The sequence below is a fragment of the Macaca mulatta genome, chromosome 12, assembly GCF_049350105.2.
Source record: "Macaca mulatta isolate MMU2019108-1 chromosome 12, T2T-MMU8v2.0, whole genome shotgun sequence".
NCBI lineage: Eukaryota > Metazoa > Chordata > Mammalia > Primates > Cercopithecidae > Macaca > Macaca mulatta.
The window spans coordinates 134,612,121-134,637,651 of NC_133417.1; the positions used below are offsets into that span (position 1 = coordinate 134,612,121).

The window sequence follows — 25,531 nt, forward strand, 5'->3', positions numbered from 1 at the left end:
AAAAAGACATGGAGGCTCAGACAGTGTCCAGGGGCTCGTGGGGGTCAAGAGGCAAATGGAGTTCAACTCACAGCTTTTCATGGCCCTCTCCTATCATCGATCGAGATGTCTGAGCACCACACAACCAAAGGATCTTTTACAGGAAGATGGGAGTAAATATGTCTGCACAACACTCTGCTGCATGTTCCCATAAATGTTGAACCGACCAATATTTTGTTCTTACTTTACTTCCAAACACTTAACTAAAAATATTAACATATTGCACTATATCATTTAATAATCAGAAGGTGGGTAGACTGCTGTGTCATTTGTAGGATTAGGAACAGATGTTTTGAGGGTAGAGCAAGAAGGAAAAGCATCTAAATAATTTTTTTGCTTAAAACTCTCCCTCACACCTGGTTCCAGGACTTCTCTTGGCCTTACCTGACGTTCCTGTGTGCAGGTAAAAATGCGTTTTTAAAAATAACTCTGGGACTTCAGAGCAGCATTTGGATACAAAATGGAACCGAATATAGGGTGCCTCTAAACTAGGCCTTCAAGTTTCTAAGAACTATGGAGCTGTTTGCTAAGGCAATTTCATTTAGTCTCCACAGGATAGCAGCATGCAAGGTATTTCTTGAGGCCACAGGTGCCTGCCCTCAATGCCTAGAAGCAGCTCCGGATTCCAGTGTGTTCACTGTCCACACGTGCTGCATTTCACTGGCAAATTCAGATATACAACTTCGGATAACAATTCTTAATTTTTTTTTTACACTTCACACTGACAAGCACCTAGGGTGAGTTTACTGACAATTAGGAGGTCAGAAAGGCTTGCAGAGGCAAAGGAGCGGGCTCCGGCAGCCACAGAAGTACACGCCTCGGGTTATTTAATATGGTATCATCCGTGGGACTGTTTGGCAAACAATAGCAAATCCAAAACTTTTCATATACAGTTTTCAAAGAACAAAAGAGACAACTGCATCCTTGACTTGATAACATTTATTCAATATTCTTTGAAATTAGCAAGAATCAGAAGAAGCACATATCAATCAAATACAGCCACGAAAACATCCTGGAGATAAATAAAGCTGCACTATGAGAAATACTCACTACTGAAGGAACCAGTACTCTCTTATGTTTACTACCTCTTAACAACAAACGACTCGAATGTAAATTTAATTTACTCACAATATAAAACCCTTGACGTTTTAAAGAAAAATGTGGATTCAAATCAATCAGAATTTGCCTCGCTAGGCCTTTTCGTTACGTATGTTTTTGAGGCCTAGTTCGACGACTGTTACGAAAACGACAAAAACAACCTCGAAAGAATGTTTCCGCAAAGTTCAACGAAACAGTGCAGAAATAAGTTACTTACCCATGCACAGAATAAGGCAAAGGCTAATTTCATTCAGGTTAGGAATAATACATTTAACTAGTTTCTTTTCCACACAACGAACATTTCAGACTTCTTTTTAAGTAACGGGTATACTCTATTATGCATCATACGCTACGTTACATGGTTTTCCTAACTCTACTCAGAAAGCCGGCACTCAAATGTCAAACAGAAACTTCTCCTTGATTAGACTTATTCTGTAACAACCACAGAAATTAATCTGGGTCTCGTGATAGTGTCTACAGTGAAAAGAGCACACGCTAGTAGAAGCATACAGTTTAGGGAGCTGAAGGTACATTAAAACGTAGTCTATAGGTTTCACAAATTTTGTTTTTAAAATATTTTTCCCAAACTAAAAGCTGCAGAAAATTAGTTCTTAAATATTCTACTGAAAACTCTTGAGCAGCTAGCATTTTAAATGTCTTAAGCTTTTTATTTTCTTAAAAATATTTAAATGAGTGTAGTGTCTCATCTTTTTGAAAAATAATCCAAAAAAAGATTACAAATCTTTTGTTTTAATCAGTGTGACCAAGGGTTTGTCATCAGGACTGTAATCTTCATAGGCAATGGGGCTCACATCATACATTGCAGGCCGGGATTTCTTTCCAAACCTGAAATCAGAGAGAAAGGACTCTGGTCAGATAAATACCAGATCTCAAGTTTAATTACAGCAAGTGATGAGAATAATTTATATGCATGAATTAAATGAAACTGCAAAAATATATTCTCTAGCAAGTAAAGAAACTTTAGACATCCTAATATTAACACTGAATGTGTATAAACATTAGTCTTTGGTGTTAGAGGCAAAAAAAAAAATGTATTTCACAAAACGTAGAGCTCAAATTAAAGTTGGAGCTCGTAGGTTAAATCTTGGCAAAGCAGTCAAGCATGACAGCTCTACAGTAGATTTTAAGAAAATGTGTATTGATTTGTCTTTTTCTTCTGAGGCCCATAAATATTTGGAGAGGTGAGTTTATTTTATATCCACTCCAGTGCCTGGAACGTAGCACAGCAGGGCAATCTTCCCCGGGCCATGGACAGACAGCCTTTCCTGTAGGATTTTCACGGGATAAGCTGTGAAGGTTTAAGGTCATCTGAGATCCCAACACAAAAGGACAGAGGTGGGAAATGACCTCGGATACAGAGGTGTCTGTCCACAAACTATGCCAGAACTCACCATTGAATCCCACCTATCTATCACCTCCCAACCCTAGCACGCAGAAGCCAACATTTTCCTCCCAGCACAAGGCCATTGTCCCAACAGATTTGTATAGATCCAAATTGCCTCAACAGCAGGACTGACTCCCAGAAGCCAGGGGAGCCAAAATCCAATTTCAGGACTTCCTGTCAAACCAGTCGTAAGATGGCAATTATTAAAATAAAGCCAATTCAACTTCTGGGTGGTCTCTTCCCATTCAAGACCTCACCTTCCCCAAAAGCCCTGGAGTGCAACAGGATTCAAACAATCATCCACGCTAACCCATCCTCCCTCCTCCTTTGTCTGGACAACATCTTTTAACTGTTTCAAGTCCACCAGGGCTCTTTAAAAAGGCATTTTAAAAGAACCTTAAATTTTACAAGGTTCCTAGGGTGGGGCCCCTAGGAATTAAAGGGGCTGATTTGCCATGGCTCCTGTCCCAGCTCTCCTCTTTTCTTATTTTTTCCTTTGATATATTGAAAGTCTGTCTTATGTATGGAGATGGGAAGTAGAATCAAGTGAGAAAGGAGAAAACAGTGCGTTCTTCATATAATCTTTCATTTTAAACAGTCATCAATCCTGTATTCCAATCCTCTCGAATTTTACTAGCCTTGAAGAGCACAAAGGCATATGCTATGCCAGACAGACACCAGGCAAAATATGGCATTAAAGAGTTAAAGCATTCTTCCCTCAGAAAAACCCACAGCTATTACTGCAATATGACCAAAAACTTCAATAAATACTTCCTAAAATGTGAAGCCTCACTGAAAGTCCACCATTGTGCTCACACAGATGTGGGTCAGACTCTAGCCTGCAGTTTGTTTACCTAAATTGAGTGAGGTCTGCGTAATCTAAGGAGAGGAAAAGTGTCCATAGAGCAAAAGTGTCAACAGGCCCATTGGGTCTTACACTTTCTCCCAAGTCCGACAATTTCCTAGGCTACTTTAAGATGCAAATATTTTGACAGTTTATTTCTCATAAAATAGCTAGATATACGACCACTAATAATAATAATTTAACAAAAAATATCCAGCAACCCAGTGAAGAGCTCTCCATATCCTAACATAGTAGGATATAGAGAGCTTTGACCTGACGGACAACAAACTATATTAACTAACTGATTAATTATTCGATTGGTTCGCTGAAAGGAAAAACCCAATTGCATATATCTTTAAAACACTCTTTTTTTTTTTTTTTCTTTTTTGAGATGGAGTCTCACTCTGTCATCCGGGCGGGAGTGCAGTGGTGCGGTCTTGGCTCACTGCAAGCTCTGCCTCCTTGGGTTCATGCCATTCTCCTGCCTCAGCCTCCCGAGTAGCTGGGACTACAGGCACCTGCCAATACACCCGGCTAATTTTTTTGTATTTTTAGTAGAGATGAGATTTCACTGTGTTAGCCAGGATGGTCTTGATCTCCTGATTTTGTGATTCACCCACCTCAGCCTCCCAAAGTGCTAGGATTACAGGTGTGAGCCACCACACCCAGCCTAAAACACCCATTTTTAAATATAATTTCATAGTTTGAAAAAGAACCTGCTTCCTCAGAATCTAGAATGTTAAAGCCTTTATTTTACTTAATCCATTAACAAGCTATAATTCGAAGGGCTATAAACTTGGATGTTGTCATGGAACTCAATATAGACAAGGCAGGTTTAAGGACGAGTGTCACAGTATGACAAGGCAAGGGCTGACGCCACTCAAGAGTGAGCCACATGGCATGCATGTTCACAGTCGACTGAAGAGCAAGGAGCACCACTCTGTGTCCACACTGGTTAACTGAGCTGTGTGGCCCAGTCCTAATGGGATTAACTCCAAACAAGTATGGGTCATAAAGTATAATGCTAGTTACAAAGGCAGTTAAAATAAGACTAATAACCCCAGCACCAGAAGAGAGAGCAGGCAGGCTTAGAGCTGGAATCCCTGCATTTCAACTTACTAGCTGCTGAGAACTTTGTCCAAATTCCTTAGGAGAATTTTGGAGATTTCCACCTGAAATGCTATATCTACCATATGGAAGCTAAAATGGCCTCCTTTCTAGAAACACCATAGTTTTAAAACACACAGTACAATGAAAAGACTTTGTTTGAATCTCCTACACCTCTCACAGTGGCAGGCTTACACTTGTTGATGAACGAATGTGCATCATATCTACATTTAAAAGACTAACAGTTTATATATATATATATATATCTCAGGCACTAAATCAATGTCAGAGGCTGTTTATTTTATTGCAGGCATTTTTATGCAAGTGTTCATTTTTAAAATAACTACTACTTTTTATCATAAAGATACATTTTAAATGTAAAAAACAAAATAAAATTGGAAGCTAAAGAAAATTATAAAATAGACTAGGGGTTAGCAAACTGCAGTCTACAGGCCAATTCCAGCCTGATGCCTGTTTTACAAATAAAGCATGGCCTCAGTGGACCATAGTCAAGCCCATTCACACTTCCTCTGGATGCTTTTGCACAACAAAGGCCGAGTTGAGCAGTCATGACAATATGGCCTGCAAAGTCTAGAATATTTTATAGCTCCCTGATGAAGACCATAAGAATCGCCCGTAGTGCTGCTCTCCAAAGGACGTGTCAATGTGTTGTGCATTATTCTTCAGTCTGTCCATCCCTCAATCCCACATCCCTTCCATTCATTTTACAAATATGTATGAAGCCCAAAGCCCCTCTGAAAGTATTATATATAATTATTATTACATATTTTAACAAAATTGAGAAATACTCCGCATGCTGTTTTGAAAATGACTTTTTTCAATCAATAGTGTGTGTAATGCTTTACTCAGCATTCTTGTTAAGTAAAAAAAAAAAAAAAAAAAATCCTACAAGTTAAAACATTAATAAGAAAATGTTTCTTCTGTGCTGAGTGGGGCAGGCTGGGTGGAGCACCCAGCATTCATAGTAACATGTTCCCACCTGAGGGAGCTCATGGCCCATGACGTGACCACAGATCATGACACGTGGGAAATGTCTGCTGATGGTCCACGAGGAAGCCAGATCTTTAAAAGATGGGAAGGAGTTGACATACTCCCTCTCCTCCTGGAAAAATAGCTCAAATATCCTAATGTGGTGGCTCCATCTGCGGCTCCTTCCCAGCCCCTCGAGGGGTGATGCATTCAGCATTGTCCTTGGTGCCCACTCAACATCACATTCCATCGTCTTGTTTTCACTGATTGATCATCTCATCTCATCATCATAACAACCTCACCAAGTGAGTACATCTCATTTATCCTATATTACAGATGATGAAACAGAAACTTAGGAATAATCTTCCTAAGGTCACACCTGGTGGGAGGTGGAGCTTTCTGGCTTCCAAGCCTAGATGCTGAACACTTCGTTGCAACCTTCATGCATGTGACGACCCCGTAAACTGAAGCCCTCACTTACCCTGTGCCTGACAAGAGCCTGTGTACTGCTGCATTGAAAGGCATCACTTTCAAATCAGCACACCTTCCTTCTCATGAATAAACTCTGGCTTACAAATCTCACTTCCAAGTCCTGGTTTTCTCACTTACAGACTCTGTGACCCTTGTGTAAATTGTATTGTCTCACTAAGCCCAAATTTCTTTTGCCTATAATGGGGGACTAATGATACATGGGCCCTTACATTCTTGTGAGATGCTTGCAAATGAGTTATTTGTGAATGATTTAGCACAGTGTCTGGCCCACGGGAAGCTTTCAGTAAATGTTGGCCATCACGGAAGCACTAACAGAAACGACAGCACCAGTAATATCAGTTAGCACAGACATCTCAAACATTCTATTTGGTGACAATTCTTGGGTGTCTATTTCTTCAAAGAAACAAAAGATACCGCAACCAGTTATAAGGCAGGTCAGAGAGCTGCTAGTTCATGGTCTTCTGAAAGTCAACCACTAAAACAATGCTGCAGAGAGAATGTCAGATCTTGAGAAAGGCGAAAATTGGAAGGTTTTGAGCTATTGGGGAAAAAACTGAACATGTCCTCCATGATCTGCTTTATGCGATCAGGCACTTCTAGCTCGTAGAGCAGTCAACTCAGTGGGACCTCAGTGTCAGAACTTGGAGAGCCCTGGTTTTGCTCCTGCTGGTCAGTTAACAAGCTCTTCCCTGCCTGAGTATAAGCAAAGCAAGCATGTTGCAGATGACTCCTGGGATGAGGAAGAGGAGGAGGGGTCTCCTTCTCAACCCTACTAGGAGTTAGCACCAATGGACTCTGACATCAGAATCACCCAACATGGCCTCAGTCACTTGTGACTATCACAGGTGACCCACTCCATGTGTCCTGTGTGGCTGCTGGGCTACAGTCATTCTGATCCAATCTCACCTCCAGGATAGTAGCAGGGAGACAGCCCATAAAATGGACACTGGCTGCTGAAAACTAGGGAGAGGATAACATCAAAAGGTCTGAGTTTTTGCCAATGCCTTTCTAGGGTTTCCAGGAAATGGGAGCAAAGAGGGCCAACCAGCCCGAGACCCAGCCATGGCCTCTACACAGCTATGCTGTAGAAACCACACGTTGGAGCTGAATAAACGTTCAGAAGAGAAATTTTCCTAAAGGGAAGGTATTGTTTTAATGTCAATAGTTTTATCTGCAGTCACTGGTGCATGCAGAAGCTTGTCCGTTAGGAATTACGCAGTAAATATTTTTGATATAAATCAGCACCAAATGAGAGCCAGGTTTGTAAATGCTTTCAAGTTTATTCTTTCCTTCCAAGAGTATTCAGTTAAATATCTTCCCCGTGGGCCATATGAGCAGAAGGCTCAGAGGAATCTATCTTAAGCTATTCTAGGGCTGAAATAAAACACTCCTCTTAGCCCTGGAGGATCGTAGCCATGGATGCTTGTAGGGGCAGAGGAATCTGAATTGTAGGGTCTCCCCACACATGAGAATATAACGCCATGGATTCTGCTCCCTCCTGGTGAATGAAGCCCTTCCAGGAATGACGACAAGAGAAAACAGTCTTGGGCACCGAAGAAACTTGTCAATTCTCTGCTCCCTTTTTTTTGGGGGGGGTGGGGGTGGGCAGAGTCTCCCTCTGTCACCCAGGATGGAGTGACAGGGTTTCACCGTGTTAGCCAGGATGATCTCGATCTCTTGATCTCGTGATCCGCCCGCCTCGGCCTCCGAAAGTGCTGGGATTACAGGAGTGAGCCACCGTGCCTGGCCTTCTCTGCTCCTTTTTACGTTCTTCATCTCCAATCCAGCAATTTCAGGATTCTGCAAATGTTCCTCTAGGCTGGGGCCACTTACTGAGTTGGTGCCCTGGGATGAGTCTACCTCTCAAGCCGGTCAAGGCAACCTATTCCAATCCCTAACTGAGATCATCCATTCATTTCAAACCTCAAATGTTAGTGAGGTCTACTACCTGCCAGGACCCACTGGAGACACAGAAATAAAAGCTACTGCCTTTTATTTACAGGGTCGTGGAGTAAAGAGTCAAATAAACAATTAAGGTGGGGCTTGCAAGGGTTGGTATCAGGGCTTCCTGGATGTTGTATTGCCTCAGTTGGCTGTGAAAGGAAGGCGCTAAGATGAGCAGCCATGCAGGGCCCGAGTTGGAGGAAGGTTGAGTTCTCTGTCCTCTCTCGCAGTTACATAAGCAAGACTGGGTGCAGCTCCCACCTCAGCACTGGTGCAGATGCTCAGGGTCTCCCAAGTTCTCCTTCCCACTGTCTCCTCCCCATGGAAGCTGAGTTCTGGCTTTTGCTTCTATTAGAATGACAAGATCACTGTAAGATCTGAGAATTGGGTTTGGGGGATTTCTTTTGGAGAAAGCAAACTCTTCAAACCTCTTAGCTTGTATGCCATTCAGATAGAATGATTTGGGTTTTCTCACCTCTCTCTGTCTCTGACTCTCTCTCTCTTTTTATTTTATTTTATTTTTTTTTTTAAGCTAGAGTCTTGCTGTCTCACCCAGGCTGGAGTACAGTGGTGTGATCTCAGCTCACTGCGACCTCCACCTCCCAGGGTTCAAGTGATTCTCCTGCCTCAGCCTCCAGAGTAGCTGGGATTACAGTGCTTATCTTTGTCATTGCTGTTATCATTCAGTTAGGTAGATATAAGAAAACATCAATGATATTTCACTTTTACTTCTTATCATTCCCACTGTAACCAGAATCTGAAGCTACACTTTCCCAATAAGTACCTGGTAAAAGCTCAGTAGAAATTCAAAAGAAATACAGAACCCATTGATGAAGGACAAAAAATCTCAGTGTAGAAGGGCAGACATGTCCTGAAGGAGCACAGCTGTGAAGGTGACTGCAGCTGGCTCTCAGGCTGCCTGATTTGGAACTTTGGAAATGAGGTGGAGTCACAGAGACAGTACGCAGGAAGGATGTTCAACCTCTACGGGCCTGCCCAGATCAGATGAAAGAAAGTCCTAGAAGGAAACAAGATGGAGATGAAAAGGACGGCAAAGAGAAAGGATGTGGATATGTGCTGTTGAGATAGAAACCCCAGGGTTTTTTGTTTTTGTTTTGAGACAGAGTCTCCATCTGTCAACCAGGCTGGAGTGCAGTGGCGCCATCTCGGCTCACTGCAACCTCCAACTCCCAGGTTCAAGTGATTCTCCTTCCTCAGCCTCCCGAGTAGCTGGGATTTCAGGTGCCCGCCACCATGCCCAGCTAATTTTTGTATTTTTAGTAGAGACAGGGTTTCATCAAGTTGGCCAGACTGGTGTTGAATTCCTGACCTCCAGTGATCCACCTGCCTTGGCCTCCCAAAGTGCTGGGATTATAGGTGTGAGGCACCACACCTGGCCAAGTCTTCTCATGTCTTTTTTTTTTTTTTTTTTTTTTTTTTTTTGAGACGGAGTCATGCTCTGTCACCCAGGCTGGAGTGCAGTGGCCGGATCTCAGCTCACTGCAAGCTCCGCCTCCCGGGTACACGCCATTCTCCTGCCTCAGCCTCCCAAGTAGCTGGGACTACAGGCGCCCGCCACTTCGCCCGGCTAGTTTTTTTTTGTATTTTTTAGTAGAGACGGGGTTTCACCGTGTTAGCCAGGATGGTCTCGATCTCCTGACCTCATGATCCGCCCGTCTCAGCCTCCCAAAGTGCTGGGATTACAGGCTTGAGCCACCGCGCCCGGCAAGTCTTCTCATGTCTTGACCGACACCAACATAGGACATCCCAGGGTAGATCATACAGCTACCAGTTCCCTTGAGCCCCAATTTGAAGGCACCAAGCTCAGCCCACTCTTCACTACAGCACACTTACTTTCTGAATTTTGTGCTTGAGATTATTCAATCAGCAAAAGAAGAGATGGCTTACTTCAACAAACAATATTGCTATTTTTGGAACACACACTCTGCAAAAGTCAGTAAAATGTGATCTTCGTTTATTGTTTTATGTTATGTAATAGATTTGGAGAAGTAAATATGGGGTTAGCTGTTTATACCATCTTTAATATTTGTAATGGATGCTGGGCTTAATACCACAGTGATGGGTTGATCTGTGCAGCAAGTCACCATGGCACAAGTTTACTTATGTAACAAACCTGCTCATCCTGTGCATGTACCCTGGAACTTAAAACAAATGTTGAAGGAAAAAGTATATATATTTGTAATTTAATATGACTGCCATAACTCTCCAAGGAGGGAGAGTTATCCCTTTATATAGTTGAGGGAGCTATATTTGTGGAAAGTTAAAAGATCTGTCTAAATCATGCTGCTATAAAGACACATGCATACGTATGTTTATTGCAGCACTATTCACAATAGCAAAGACTTGGAATCAACCCAAATGTCCATCAGTGACAGACTGGATTAAGAAAATGTGGCACATATACACCATGGAATACTATGCAGCCATAAAAAAAGGACGAGTTCGTGTCCTTTGTAGGGACATGGGTGCCGCTGGAAACCATCATTCTCAGCAAACTATCGCAAGGACATAAAATCAAACACCACATGTTCTCACTCATAGGTGGGAATTGAACAATGAGATTACTTGGACACAGGGAGGGGAACATCACACACCAGGGCCTATTGTGGGGAAAGAGGAGGGGGAAGGGATAGCATTAGGAGATATACCTAATATAAAGAGTGCAGCACACCAACATGGCACATGTATACTTATGTAACAAACCTGAACGTTGTGCACATGTACCCTAGAACTTAAAGTATTAAAAAAAAAAAAAAAACAACAGATCAATCTAAACTATGGAGTCAGGTAATGGAGTCATTAAGACTCAAAGCTATACCTCACCAGAACTTACACTCTTTCTATGACACCACATTAACTCCTTGTCCCTCTGAAGTCTTTCTTCCAGAAAAGGATACTGATTTATAAATATTCACTCTAAAAGTAGAAAGATAGCTCTTTATCCTTCTTTCACTAGGCCCTTAAGTCAAATGAAATCATTAAATGTTGACTGTTTGAAGAGCAACACAGCAAAAGACATTCCCCCAAAAAATTCATCAAAAAAGTTTTTAATACACAGTGATTACAAATCAGATATTTATAGTCACAGAGCAACCCAAATTAGATGAACAAATATATTCAATGTAAACAAAGCAAAAGGAAAAGCTAGCAGCGAATTAAAAGGAGTTTGCTTATCAAGTGGCCGAATGATCTATCCCCAAATACAACATGGAACCTATGTTTCATTCTTTAAAATCTCCTCTTTGCAGATGGAAAGTCCTGTGTATAATATGACCCTGTTCCTAAGAACGCACATGTGAAGGCAGCATTCCCCACGCCGCCCCCGCAGCCCACCTGGCATGCCGGATGGATGCAATGGCATTGCTGAACTCGCTGTCGATGCTGCGGCAGTTGTAGAACTCCTCGTAGGCTGGCCTAGAAGAACCCTGGTACTCGATGCGGCTGATGCGGCAAATCCCCACAATCAGGATGATCAGCATGAGGATGAAGGCCACGCAGAGGGCTCCGATGATGATGTAGAGGGAGTGCCGCGGCATGTTGGTGAGGCTCTCTGCCATGTGCCCGGACTTCCACTGGAGGTCTGCAGGCAAAAATAAGCAAATGGCTGGGTTTGAGTTGTGACCTTTGAGAATGTGAAAGCCTTTTTCATCTTTGCATAGATAACTTAAAACCTAAGGGCCATTTAAACTTGGAAGAATTATTTTCTATGGATTATCCAGACCCAGGGTTAATATCCTTACGACATAAGGACTTCTTAAGAATCATTAAGAAAAACCAGAGGCTGGGCACGGTGGCTTATGGTTGTAATCCCAGTACTTTGGGAGGCTGAAGTAGGTGGATCACTTGAGGTCAGGAGTTTGAGACCAGCCTGGCCAACATGGTGAAACCCCATCACTACTAAAAATACAAACATTAGCTGGGCATGGTGGTGGATGCCTGTAATCACAGCTACTCAGGAAGCTGAGCCAGGAGAATCACTTGAACCCAGGAGGCAGAGGTTGCAGTGAGCCAAGATCACACCACTGCACTCCAGCCTGGGTGACAGAGTGAGACTCTGTCACCAAAAAAAAAAAAAAAAAGAAAGAAAGAAAAACCAGAAATACGCCACAGAAAAACAAAGGATATAAGGAGGAATTCATTTAAAAAAAATACAAATAGAAAGTTACTTGGTTTCGAAATTACAAAAAAGTGCAATTCCTCTATCAGCTCCCAAATATTGCTTTAAAATTATAACCACAGTTGGCAAGGGTACCCAGAAATGAGGACTATAAGTTGATATGAAACCCTTTCATTTACTAATTAGCATATGCTCTGACCCAGATATTCCCATTTTAGGATGTATGCTGGGGAAGTAGCCCAGGAAATGTAGCCTTATGTGTGAAGATGCTCATCTTTAAGATGCTATCACAATTTTTAAATGTTATCACCTATTAAATATTTAGAAAAAGTCTCAGAAAATCACACAGACAACAATGTACTCACTGCTCAGTTAATAAATGTTAATATTTTACCACTTTTCTTTAGATTTATTTCAGATAGTTTTTAAAAAAGAAATAAAATATGGCTGGGCATGGTGTCTTACACTTGTAATCCCAGCACTTTGGGAGGCCAAGGCAGGCATATTGCTTTGAGCTAAGGAATTTTAGACCAACCTGAGCAGTATGGCAAAACCCTTTCTCTACAAAAAATACAAAAATTAGCCAGGCATGGTGGCACACGCCTGTGGTCCTGGTTACTCAGGAAGCTGAGGCTAGAGAATTGCTTGAACCTGGGAGACGGAGGTTGCAGTGAGCTGAGATCATACCATCACACTCCAGTCTGGGCAACAGAGTGAGACCCTGTCTCAAAAGAAGAAAAAAACACACACACAAATATAACTAGAGTTCCCTCACCCCACACTCTCTCTCCATTCCACCAGCAACAACATAATTTATAAAGGTCAAAAAATAAAAACCTAAATATTTAACACTCAGTGAGATGAAAAGATATCCACTAAACAACAAAAGAATAAAAGCCTGTTACCAAACAGGATCTACTTGGACAGTACAATAATTTGACAATATCTTATGAGTTTAAAATGTCTATATACACATTGAAAAGGTCAGAAGGATAGTATGATAATGATGGCAAACATACACTGATTTCTTAGTATAAACTAAGCTCTTTAAAAACAGCTCATTTAATCATCATAACCACCAGAAGATATATTATCCTCTCTCCCCACTTTACAAAGGAGGCCTAGAGAATTGACATCACTTGGAGTGAATGCCTCTGATACTAGTCAGGATCTGAGGTCTTGGCCTTTGCACAGCAAAATACTAACAACAGTGATCTCTAAAAGACAGAATTAAAAATGATTATTTTCCTCTGTATACTTCTGAGTCTTTTCCAGCGTTTTAAAAATAAGAATGTATTCCTTTTCCGATAAAGAAATAAGCAATCCATCATTTAAATAAGACATTCGTACGATCATCTTCCAGCATAAGAGTGGAAATAGGATCAGCCTTGGGATCACACCAACCTTGCTTTCAATCTCAGCTCCTACATTTACTTGATCTTGAGTTTCCGTTTCTTTGTTTGTAAAATGGAAATAACAACATATACCCCATTGGCTTGCTGCAGCATGAGTTAGAAAACATGTTTTAAAAATATTTAAAACTTTTTAACTTTCTAAAAAGTTAAAAAAAAAAAAAAAAAGTTTTAACTTTCTAAAAAGTTTTAAAAAACAAGTTTTAACTTTCTGAAAAAGTTAAAAAGTCCACTCCCGGACACGTGATGGTGGTCCCCAAAGACGAGCAGCTGTGGTGGTGGAGGAGGGAAGGATAAAGGGTCACATGCTCTGAGTTGAGGATTATTGACCATGGCCCTGTGTCCTTCCTAAGAACACTAATCTGTATTAGCAGGAAAAACTGGAAGGACAGGATGTAATCTCTCTGCTTGGCATAGGTCAAGAACATCAAGTTATTTCCTGTTTATGGAACTGCACCCAAATGAAACGCTCTAGATAGTGTATACAGTATTTGAAAGGAAATTGTGGAAATTTTAAAGAGCTAGGTAAGACCAAAGAGAAGCTGAACTCATATGGAAAAAAGGATGCTTTCTATACTCACACCACCACCACCACCACTCCACACTTCCCCACCCACACCAGGACATCATTTTCATGGTAGAATTCCAAGTGCCTGCAAGTGAGATTCAGAGGTTAGTGGAAACAGAAATGAGCCTGTCTTTCCATGAAATCCACAGGACTCTTCACTGTTCCATTATCGGAGAGAGTATTTGTGGCCTCTGGATACTCACACCCTCATCTAGCTGTATCTTCAGTCATCATAGATCTAAGATCACAATTAGCTATTCCTTACCTTGAAAAGTTGCAGTCAGTCTGAAGAAGAGCACAGATAGACACCCAAACGGGGGCCAGGCCTGCAGACCCACTTTCTAGAAGCTAACAGAAAAATAACCCATGCGCCCAGCCTGGATGCTTCCTGAGAATTTGAGAACAGATGAATAATGCGATTTCTAAGTTCACATCCAGACCCTCCTGAATATTTCACCAAAACCTTTGAAGCCTGGTTTGTCATTTGAGTCTGCCTGCCTGAGCTCATAAGGCCCGTGGAGCTTAGTAAAACTAAATGACCATTAGTGCATTGACTGCTTCATCTAAGCCAACTCACACACAGGCAAGACAAAGTAACATAAATCAACAGAAACAAATAGTCACAATGGAAGGGAGAAGGTGTTTTCGGAAACCAGAACCAAGGCTCAATCCCCAAATCTGCAGCCATCTCATTTGGCAATACCTGGTGTGCATGGAGAGAGACAACTCATTTTTCTGGCTGAAAAAGCAAGCGTGATTCACTTCATTTCCAAGTATTATAACATTCTCTAAAAAATTCAGTTGCAGGCAGGAGTCCAACACTCAGCAGAGTATGTTATAACATCCATTTAGCATCAACACAAGGGCAGCCAGTACTATGTTTCTCCTCCAACTCAGTAGAGTGCTCAGATCTGATCACTATGGCAGATCACACGAGTTCTTGATGAGTTCTTGCAGTCTATGCATAAGCTTCATAGAATTAACTTACACAACACATCAATTGTGTATACACAGTGAGTGCACAACCACATGGCCACTAAAGTGAAAAAAACAACCATACTGGGCTATATGCACAATGCGGTGTCCCAGGTCTGACTGCCTGCATTTATGACCATCTGCTCCATTTCCCAAAACTCTGTATTCCAAACTGTTGGGACTTTTGGAAAAACTTTCTCAAGATTTATCGTAAAAGCTCTGCTTTCCTCCCTCCCCCTGCCCTTTTCTTTAAAGCTAGATTCCACCTCATTGTCATCTAAAACTTTTTTGATAGAAATGACTGTGGCTGCTTTATAGGCTAATTGGTTTAGTAGCTGGAATGGATCTGGCTAAGTCCAACGCTAGGTCTGAGAGGCAGCAAATTTATCTATGCCAGGTGCCTGCAACCACCATCTCTCAGTCCAGATGCTATCCTCATAAGTCATTGCTTTGCTGCATCCCAGGAGCCCCATCACATGAATCGTTGACTACTTTGGCTACAGCGTGGCACAGGGAAGAATCGTGAACCGGAATGTGCCAGATGGGTTCATCTCATCAGCACCAGCAGGTGCATGACCAGGAATGCATATGCACGAGCTGCTCAAGAAAAATGTCACACTTGTGAGTCTGATGGATCATTTTCATTTTTTTAAACTAAATTAGTTTGAGGTTTTGTATTTTCCAAAGTGCCTTTGCATTAAACATTTCAGTTGGTCCTAAACAAACACCTTGAACTAGGCAGAGGTACTAGACTTGGAGCAGCTGCTCAAGGTGAAGCAGGCAGTCAGTGGCCAAGCTGAGAATAAAATCAGACCCACCTCCACTCTGCCAAAAATAGACTCCAGTCAATTTGTACATTGAGTCTAAAATACATAGCCCATATCTATTTTTTAATTTACCTAGATGAATGTAGCTAGACTAGTTAATTTGCTTACCTATGTTATTTTGAAAAAGAGCAAAAGTGAGACTGTGTCTTATGAAGATGTTACTTAGCTTAATAATTTTTAAGACTACTCGTTGCCTAGAACAATCTTGAGGAGGGATGTCAATTACTTTGTTTTCTATAGCTAAAGGTTAGCAGGACAATCAAAGCAGTCAGTGAAACTGAAAAAAGATTAACAACCCTTGTTAATCTCCAGAAGAGGAATGAACGTGAAAAGGGAATGAAAGAGATCATCTCCTTTATGGGATCCATTCACTGAGCACTTTAATTAAGGACCTACTTTGTGCCAGGCACAGTGCTGAGTGACAGGGATGGAAAGTAAGGGAAAATAGAGAGAAAAGTAGGCTCATGTAGTTTCCAGTTTTCTGACGGATGCAGGGGTCAGGCAAATGATCCCCAAAACAAAGTAAAAGTACAACTGTGCTATGTCTACAAGAGACAAGCTCTTCAGCGCAGCAGGAGGACAGGGGATATTTCACGGCACTGACTGTCAAGAGAGCTTGCACAACAGGAACCCTTAGGGAGTTAGGTTCTAAGTGTGAGTGGGCAGTAACCAGGGACAGGCAAGAGCAGAGGGAAGACTGCACAGGCAAAGAACCAGAGTGAGCACAGGCCTGTGGGAGGGACTGAGGGAGCAGAACAAGGGCTGGAAGGAGAACAGCGAGACTGCTTGAGAGAGAGGCAGAGAGTGGCCGCAGCAAGGAGAAGGGATCTCTTTACAGGGTAGGGCAGTGTGGCCTTGGGTCTTTACTCACTTATTTATTTTAATAGGAGCTTGGCACAGTCAGGGTTGGAAACAGTGGGAGGGAGGGTCTGAGTGTTCCAATTTGCACTTTGAAAAGATCCTTCTGGCTGTGCATGAAGAAAGGATTTGAGGAACAAGGACAGAGGCCAGTTCAGAGGCTCCTGCAGGATGGGGCAGAGTTAGTGGTAGCTTGACCTGTAGTGATGGGCATGGAGACAGAGAGAGGGGAATGGATGTGAGTGCTGTGTTAGGGGGGAATCCACCAGACTAAATGCAGCTCATACAGATAGGCCAATGAGGGGAGAGAAACCAGGAGGACAACTCTCGGTTTCCTGGCTTTTATCGCTGGATGGATGAGGTGCTGTAGCCGAGTGAGACAACCAGGTTGGAGAGGAAGATCCTGAGTTTGGTTTTATACATGTTAAATTGATGGTACCAATTCTGGACACGGGCTTTGGGAAAGAACATATGACTAAATCCTCAAAAGCAATCGCAACAAATGCAAAAATTGACAAGTGAGACCTAATTAAACTAAAGAGCACAGCAAATAAACTATTGACAGAGTAAACAGACAACCTACAGAAGAGGAGAAAATATTTGCGAATGATGCATCCAAGAAAGGTCTAATATCCAGAATCTATAAGAAACTTAAACACTGAACAAACAAAAAACAAATAGCCTCATTCGAAAGTGGGCAGGATATATGAACAGACACTTCTCAAAAGCAAGCTTATAAGTGGCCAAAAAACATGAAAAAAGGCTCAACATCACTAATTATCAGAGAAATGCAAATCAAAACCACAATAAGATAACCATGTCCCACCAGTCAGAATGGCGATGATTAAAAAGTCAAGAAACAACAGATATTGGCAAGGCCGAGAGAAAAATGGAATACACTGTTGGTGGAAATGTAAATTAGTTCAGCCACTGTGGAAAGCAGTTTGGAGATTTCTCAAAGAACTTAGAACTACCACTCAACTCAGCAATCTCATTACTGGGTACGTATCCAAAAGAAAACAAATTGTTCTACCAAAAAAACACAGGCACTTGCACGTTCACTGCAGCACTATTCACAATAGAAAGATACAGAATCAACAAAGGTGCCCATCAATGGTGGATTAAATAAAGAAAAAGTGGTACATATACAGCATGGAATACCATGCAGCCATAAAAAAAGAGTGAAATAATGGCCTTTGCAGCAACATGGATGCAGCTGAAGGCCATTATCCTAAGTGAATTAACATAGGAGCAGAAAAACAAACACCACATATTCTCACTTATAAGTGGGAGCTGGCCAGGCACAATGGCTCACACCTGTAATCCCAGCAGTCTGGGAGGCCCTAGTGAGTGGATAGCTTTGATCTTAGGAGTTCCAGACCAGCCTGGCCAACATGGTGAAACCCCATCTCTACTAAAGATACAAAAAAAATTAGCCAGGTGTCATGGCACATTCATGTAATCCCAGCTACTTGGAAGGCTGAGGCACAAGAATGGCTTGAGCCTGGGAAGTGAAGGGTGCAGTGAGCTGAGATCTCACCAGTGAACTCCAGCCTGGGTGACAGGGTGCGACCCTGTCTCGAAAAAAAAAAAGAAAAAAAGGAGCTAAACTTCGGGTACTTGTGGACATAGAGGCCACAACAGTAGACATTAGGGAGGAAGGAAAGGGAGCGGGGAAATGGTTAAAAAACTAATGGGAACTATAGTCAGTACCTGGGTGATAGGATCATTCATATCCCAAACCTCAGCATCATACAATGTACCCAGGTAAAAACCTAAACATGTACCCCTGAATCTAAAATAAAAGTTGAATAAACAAATAAATTGGAAGTACTTTTAAGACACCCAAGCAGTTATGTCTAATAGTTAAATTTTGATGTTTAGCTCATCATTTTGGTTAATAAGAGCTGATATTTATTGAGGGTTCAATGTGTACTGGACACTAAGTGTTAAGGTGCTAACTCACCTATTCCTCCTATAATGCTTTGAGGTAGACACTGTTATTACATTCATTTTATATAGAAGCAACTGAGACTAAGAGGGAAGCTATGTGCCCAGGGTTACACAGATAGTAAATGGCAGCCCCTGAGTTTAAGCCCAGCTGCTCTGGTTCTAAAGCCACACACTTCAATCAATAAGGAATGTTTTCCAAACTGTAGATCGTAGAAATCAGTGTAATGGGGCCAGACTCACATTTAAAAACAAAATTTAGAGAACTATTTCAGAGTTTGTCACACTTATAAAAAGTTAAGTATTATTTTACATTGTGTGTGTTTGTGTGTATATTAGTCTGTGTGTTACATGCAGCGTCAAGATGTAAAACATACTACTTATTGTGGGTTGCACTCAAAAGGCATGAAAAGCATTTCCCTATGCTGTACACATCCATCAGTACTCTTCAGAGAGACAATGGAAAGTTCCTCCTCATGAGATTCTTTGGAATAAAATAGTCAAGATTACATCAATAACAACTACCTATCTATATAATGCCTGTGGTCCTACAATATTCTGTACTTGTAGAAAATTGGTTATTAACCCAAAAGTATCTAATTTACCAAGATTCCATCAGAGATGGGAAATTTCATTTTCAGCAGATGCCCAGAGACTTCTAGTTGTTCAAAGAGAAAGACAGCTGATGATAATAATTAAGGCAATCATTTATTAAGTACCTAGTATGTACCAGTCACTGAAAAATATTGGTTACATTTACTATCCCATTTATCAAGGCCTAAGGCTCAGAGACCTTGTTTTCTGGCCCAAGGATAAATACCTGAGCTAGAATTCAAAACCAGCTCAACTCACAGAATTGAGTTATCAACCACAAAACTCCACAACAGCATTCTTTCCGCTCAATCAGTATGCTTTCCCCACATCTAGCCTCAGTCCCTCCCTGAGAAGTAGAGGATGCATTCCTGGTGTTCCAAGTATGTACTAAAGGTAATTATGGATTCAGTGGGATTTGCAAGTTACCCTTGGACCCCACCACCATTGCTTTGGAGGGGAAAAGTTCTAAAAGGCAAAAAGCCAACTTATAATGAAATGCTCATGAAAAGTTAAAAGGTAATCACCAATCAAAATCAAAATATTAAATGCAAAAACTCTTTGACAATTTTATCTTTGAGAATTTCTGTTATTGATATTCTCACATAAGTAAGCACAAAGATGCTGCTACAATCTGAATGTATGTGACTCCCAAGTTTAAATGTTGCAACCTAATTGATACAGTTAGGCACTGTGTCCCCACCCATATCTCATCTTGAATTGTAGTCCCCATAATCCTCATAATCCCCACATGTTAAGGGAGTGACAGGTGGAAGTAACTGAATCATGGGGGCGGTTCCCCCATCCTGTTCTCATGATAGTGAGTTCTCACGAAATCTGATGGTTTTCTAAGGGGTTCTTCCCCATTCACTCAACAGTTCTCCTTCCTGCCAACTTGTGAAGAAGGTGCTTTGCTTCCCCTTCCCTTTTTGCCATGATTGTAAGTTTCCTGAGACCTTCCCAGCCATGCTGAACTGTAAATCAATTAAACCTCTTTCCTTTATAAATTACCCAGTCTCAAGCAGTTCTTTATAACAGTATGAAAACAAACTAATACACTAATTGACAAAGCGATAGTATTAAGAGATGTAGTCTTTGGGAAGTGATTAAGTCATGAGGGCTCTGCCTTCATGAAGTAGGTTAATGTCCTTATAAAAGAGGCCCAAGAGAGCCACCTTGCCCTTCCACCATGTGAAGACACTGCCAGAAGGCCCTATCTATGAGGAATGGACCCTCATCAGACACTGGATCTGCCAGTGCCTTGCTCTCAGACTTCCCAGCCTCCAGAACTGTGAGCAATTACTTACTGTAAGGTATTTTGTTATAGTATCCCAAGCAAACTAAGACAGGTGCATATATATAAGAATATTCATTCTAGTATTGCTTTAAATAGCAAACCCCTCCAAATGTATTATCTATCAATGGGGGTCTGATTAAATAAATTTTAGAGATGCTAAAGAATGGAAATACCATGTGACATTTTAAAAAGTGACATAGATCTGCATAAGATAGTGTGGGTGCACCTTCAGGATATACTGTTACACATAAAAGCAATATGTTGAAGAGTGTGTATAAAACTCTCATTTGTACAGGAGAAAATAGGAACTTTTCTATTGACTGATGCATCTAGAAGAATACGCAATAAATGTCTAACAGTAGTTACCTTTAAGGAGTGAGGTGGGGATCTGGATAAAGAGAGATATTAATTAATTTTATTTTTTAAACGTCTTGGTTTATATAAAAATGAGAACCAAAGAAGCCAACCTATTTGTATACTAAGAACTGCCCATATAATATAATCATTGGATAAGTTTCTTTAACTATTATTAAATTCTATCTATTATTAAAGGAAGAGGCCCAAGACATCCATCTATACTTCACACTCTGGTCCCAGGAGGAGTTACATTCCCTTTCCCTGGTTGTCTAGACGTGGCTGTGCAAAGCCTTACAGCGACTCATCATATATTGAAACCTGCCCTCAGATTACAAGCTCCCAAAGGAAGGGGATGTTTCATTAACCCTTATATCCCAGAACTACACTCAATTCCTGACAATAAAGAGCCACTGATTCCTTATTGAATGCATAAATCTAAGATAGCCTATTTGCCTATTTCTCAACTGCAAAATATCATTAATTCAATAGTTTAACTGTATTTAACCATAGATTCAACTGTTTAATACACAAAACTGCTCAACTGTCAGTCAGCAAGGTTAACTATAACTCTAACTTTATAAACCTTATACAGACAAAGCAAAACACACCAACACTGCTATGTCAAGATTTATAGATATTTTGATTTTTAGACCTTGATTCTAGGAAGGCATGTTTTCCCTTTATTATAATTAAAAAAAAAAAAAAAAACTGTGATCAGTCCCAAGGTGGTAAAAATGAATGGCAGAGATTTAAAACTTCACCAACGTTGTTCTGTTAATTTCCAGAACTATGGGTTTTCATTTGCCTTAAAACGTGTATAAATCACTATAGCTATTTGAATGATTCTATTAGGATGGTCCTGGATCAATCTTCTTGATAGTTTTGATAAATCTATGTGGTCTGTTAGATCTCTGCTTCTTATCACTAACTGGTGGCCAGATAATTACCCTAAAGAGGCAAATGACTAGGGTGATGCATTAACAGATAAAACTAATTCTACCTCATCCCCAAATACTGTAATATTTAAGAACAAATAGAGAAAGGAATGAGATACCATTGCTGGGTGGTATGAAAGGCAGAATAAGGGTCTCCCAAAGATGTCCTAATGCCCAGAACCTATCAATACATTACTTTATATGGCAAAAAATGACTTCGCAAATGTGATTAAATTGAGATCTTGAGACGGAGAGATTACTCTGGATTATCTGGACAAGCTCAATGCAACCATAAGAGTCCTAATACGCGAAAGAAGGAGGTAGGAGAGTTGAAAATTGAGTGATGACAATGAAAGCAGAGGTCAAAATGACATGATTTCTGACTCTGAAGAAGGCAGAAGGGACCAATGGCCAAGAAATGTGAGCAGCCTTAAGGTTAGAAAAGGCGAGGGAAGACAAGCTCTCCCCTAGAGCCTCCAGAAGGAAGACAGCCCTGCTGGTCCCTTGATTTTAGCCCAGTGAGGCCCATTTTGAACTTCTGCCTTCTAGAACTGTAACATGATAGATCTGTGTTATTTTAAGCCATTCAATCTGTGGCAATTTGTTACAGTGACAAGAGGAAACTAATACAGATGGTCAGGGAAGGCACCTTTGAACTGAGACCTGAATGAGAAGAAGGCAGCTGTGATAAGATCTGAAGGAAGTGAGCTCCAGGCATAGGGAACAGCATGGGTAAAGGTCCTGAAGGCAGGGATGACCTTGACCTGCTCAAGGAAGGGAAAGCAGGACACTGTGGCTACAGCAGAGGGAACAAGGAAGAGAGGCAAGCAATGTGGCCTCTGAAGGCAGTGATTCAGTTAACAGAAGCCTCCTTTACTTCCTTGGGTGAGTCAGCAGCCCTCCAGCACCATGTAGCTATGTGGGCCATGGTTCTCTGCGTACCTCTAAGCTTTTCTGTTTAGATCTACTGACTAAACTTTGAGACATCCAGGCATCCTCCTCTTGGTTTCCGGACACTTCAGAGGATCACAGATGCTCAGGGTTAGAAAGAGACCTAAGAGGCCATGGTTCCCATGGCTCACGCAGGACTAGAGGCCTCTAACAGCTTCCCTGCCCACCAACTGTACGAACTCTGTGTCCACTCCGGATCCTGGGATTCATTCCATTGATTCAGATCCAGTTCTCTAGACACGAGCCACTGGCTTCAGTTATGTGTCATCTGCAAACCTCATACACACGATCTCCTTTCCATATACTCAGGTCACGGTTAGAAATATCCAGTGCTGGAACCTGGCAGAGACTAATCTGTAATTAAATTTGTTTTAATACCTTTGGCCCTATAGAGAAATAAAAATGAGATCATCAAATGGAAAATGATAGAGTGAGTGAACAGAGCGTCCAGGTATGCACTGAGATGTATAATGTACCCTATCACACCCAGCCACTCAGAATAGCCACTGTCCCGGGCTGCAGGCAGCATCTAAAAAGACAATTGCTGAAGGTTAATCCTCCCTGGGAGTAGCTCATAGCATAAGAGCTACAGTAGTATAGAAAAAATAAAAGAAAGATCAACGAGTATTTATTTAGTGTCTACTGAACCCAGAAATCTGCACATTTGCCTCATGTAATCCTCACAGCAACCAGCACAGGAAGCCTTCCTATAATCAAGTGAGAAAGACAAGGCTCCCAGAGGTAAATTTGTTTTTCTAGGTTACATAGTTAGAATATGATGGAGCTTGAATTTGAAGTCGACTTTGATCCTTTTGTTATTCCATACTTTGCCTATATTATCATTACCAGAAGAAGTAAACTTTAGATTTTTTACAATGGTAGGATTTCACTTCAAAATTTCTTGATGATATCCTGTGTATTCCTGACTTTTCATCTATACTCTCCTATATATTTATCTTCATGAATCCCATTTTAAAGTTTTAAATAGATATTACTCTGACCTAAAGGCACAAAGTGTGTCAATTTGTCATACTAAACTTCAGAATGAAAACCGATCCCATTTTATGGAAAAGTAAACTGAGGCTCAGCACAAGCAAATACAGTCATAACAACAAGTGCCTTGGCCAGAATAAGAACCAAGGTCCTGTTGACCCATATCTGGAATCCTTTCCACCAGCAGATTCCACCAGACTGGACTTAACATCCTATAACTACAGTCCCTTAGAATTTTACCATTGAAATCCTTTTCAGTCCCTTGTCTCTCTCTTCAACAAGAAAGTATTTCTCACCTATCATTAGCAAGGAAAGTTAATTCTAAGCCCATTCTGTACGAGAGCAATCGAGAAGGCTAAGGGGGAGGCCTATAATGATTACACACTTCACACTTTGGCCGCATGAACCAAGAGGAAAGACACTGAGTGAGCAGCTAAGAGTCTAAATCATATCCTCCACCTCTTATCAAGTTGATCAAATTGACACTGGAGAATGTGGTCAAGTTGGTCACGTTGATGTCAGAGAATGTGGTCCACATTTGGACAAGAGAGTTTCCTAATACTGGCCACCCCCTATGTTAGACAAGCACTGAGAATGAGATGACCCTATCCAGTCATAGGCAGCCAGAACCACCAGTGAGGGCCTGGTCTTGTGACTTAGAGTGAAGGAGTAGAGACAGCAGACAGATCAGGCTGAGTGACACAGACAGGCAGGCAAGCAGGCAGGCAGGGCTGTGGGTACTGATTTGCATCCTTCCAAATTCACTCAGAAGTTGTCTTTATCTGCCAAATGGTGAGTGAGCAGGTGAGAGAGCACGGAAGGGAGTTCTTACACAACTTTCCCAGGAAAAGAAGTGATCTGGAACAGGGAGGAAACATTCACCCAACCAGCATGGTTAGTTCTCTTCTGCTATGAAAGATTAAATTAACCCAGCTAATTTAAATAAGAAGACAATACCTTTCAAAGTTGAATCTTTAACAGTTCCAAAACTGTTGAAAACTTGATTGCAGCTGGGCACAGTGACTCATGCCTGTAATCCCAGCACTTTGGGAGGCCAAGGCAGGTGGATCATGAGGTCAAGAGATTGAGACCATCCTGGCCAGCATAGTGAAACCCCTTCTCGTCTAAAAATACCAAAATTAGCCGGGAGTGGTAGCACACACCTGTAATCCCAGCTACTCAGGAGGCTGAGGTAGGAGAGTCACTTGAACCTGGGAGGCAGAGGTTGCGGTGAGCTGAGATCGCACCACTGCACTCCAGCCTGGATAGAGCGAGACTCTGTCTCAAAAAATAAAAATAAAATAATAAAATAAAATAAAGAAAACTGGAGGGGTGGCTAGCAAAATGGTCGCATAGGAACAGCTCCAGTGTGCAGCTCCCAGCAAGATCAATGCAGAAGGCAGGTGATTTCTGCATTTCCAACTGAGGTAGCTGGCTCATCTCATTGGGACTGGTTAGACAGTGGGTGCAGCCCATGGAGGGTGAGCAGAAGCAGGGTGGGGCGTTGCCCCACCCAGGAAGCACAAGGGGTCAGGGAACTCCCTCCCCTAGCCAAGGGAAGCTATGAGGGACTGTGCTGTGAGGAATGGTGCAGTCCGGCCCAGATACTATGCTTTTCCCATGGTCTTCACAACCCACAGACCAGGAGATTCCCTCGGGTACCTATGCCACCAGGGCCCTGGGTTTCAAGCACAAAACTGGGCAGCCGTTTGGGCAGACACCAAGCTAGCTGCAGGAGTATTTTTTTTTCATAACCCAGT

At 41.6% G+C, this 25,531-nt stretch overlaps 1 protein-coding gene across 1 annotated transcript in view; it reads right to left on the bottom strand.

Annotated features, from left to right (window-relative positions):
• Positions 1–963: 963 nt before the first annotated feature.
• Positions 964–25,531, bottom strand: part of DNER (delta/notch like EGF repeat containing) — a 363,927-nt gene continuing 339,359 nt past the window's right edge. Inside the window, exons 12-13 of the mRNA XM_015111281.3 lie at positions 11,274–11,520; positions 964–1,983 (exon numbers count right to left, since the gene is read on the bottom strand). Of these exons, the coding sequence (XP_014966767.3) occupies positions 1,872–1,983; positions 11,274–11,520 (359 nt within the window). The 3' untranslated portion in view covers positions 964–1,871. The remainder of the gene's footprint in view (positions 1,984–11,273; positions 11,521–25,531) is intronic.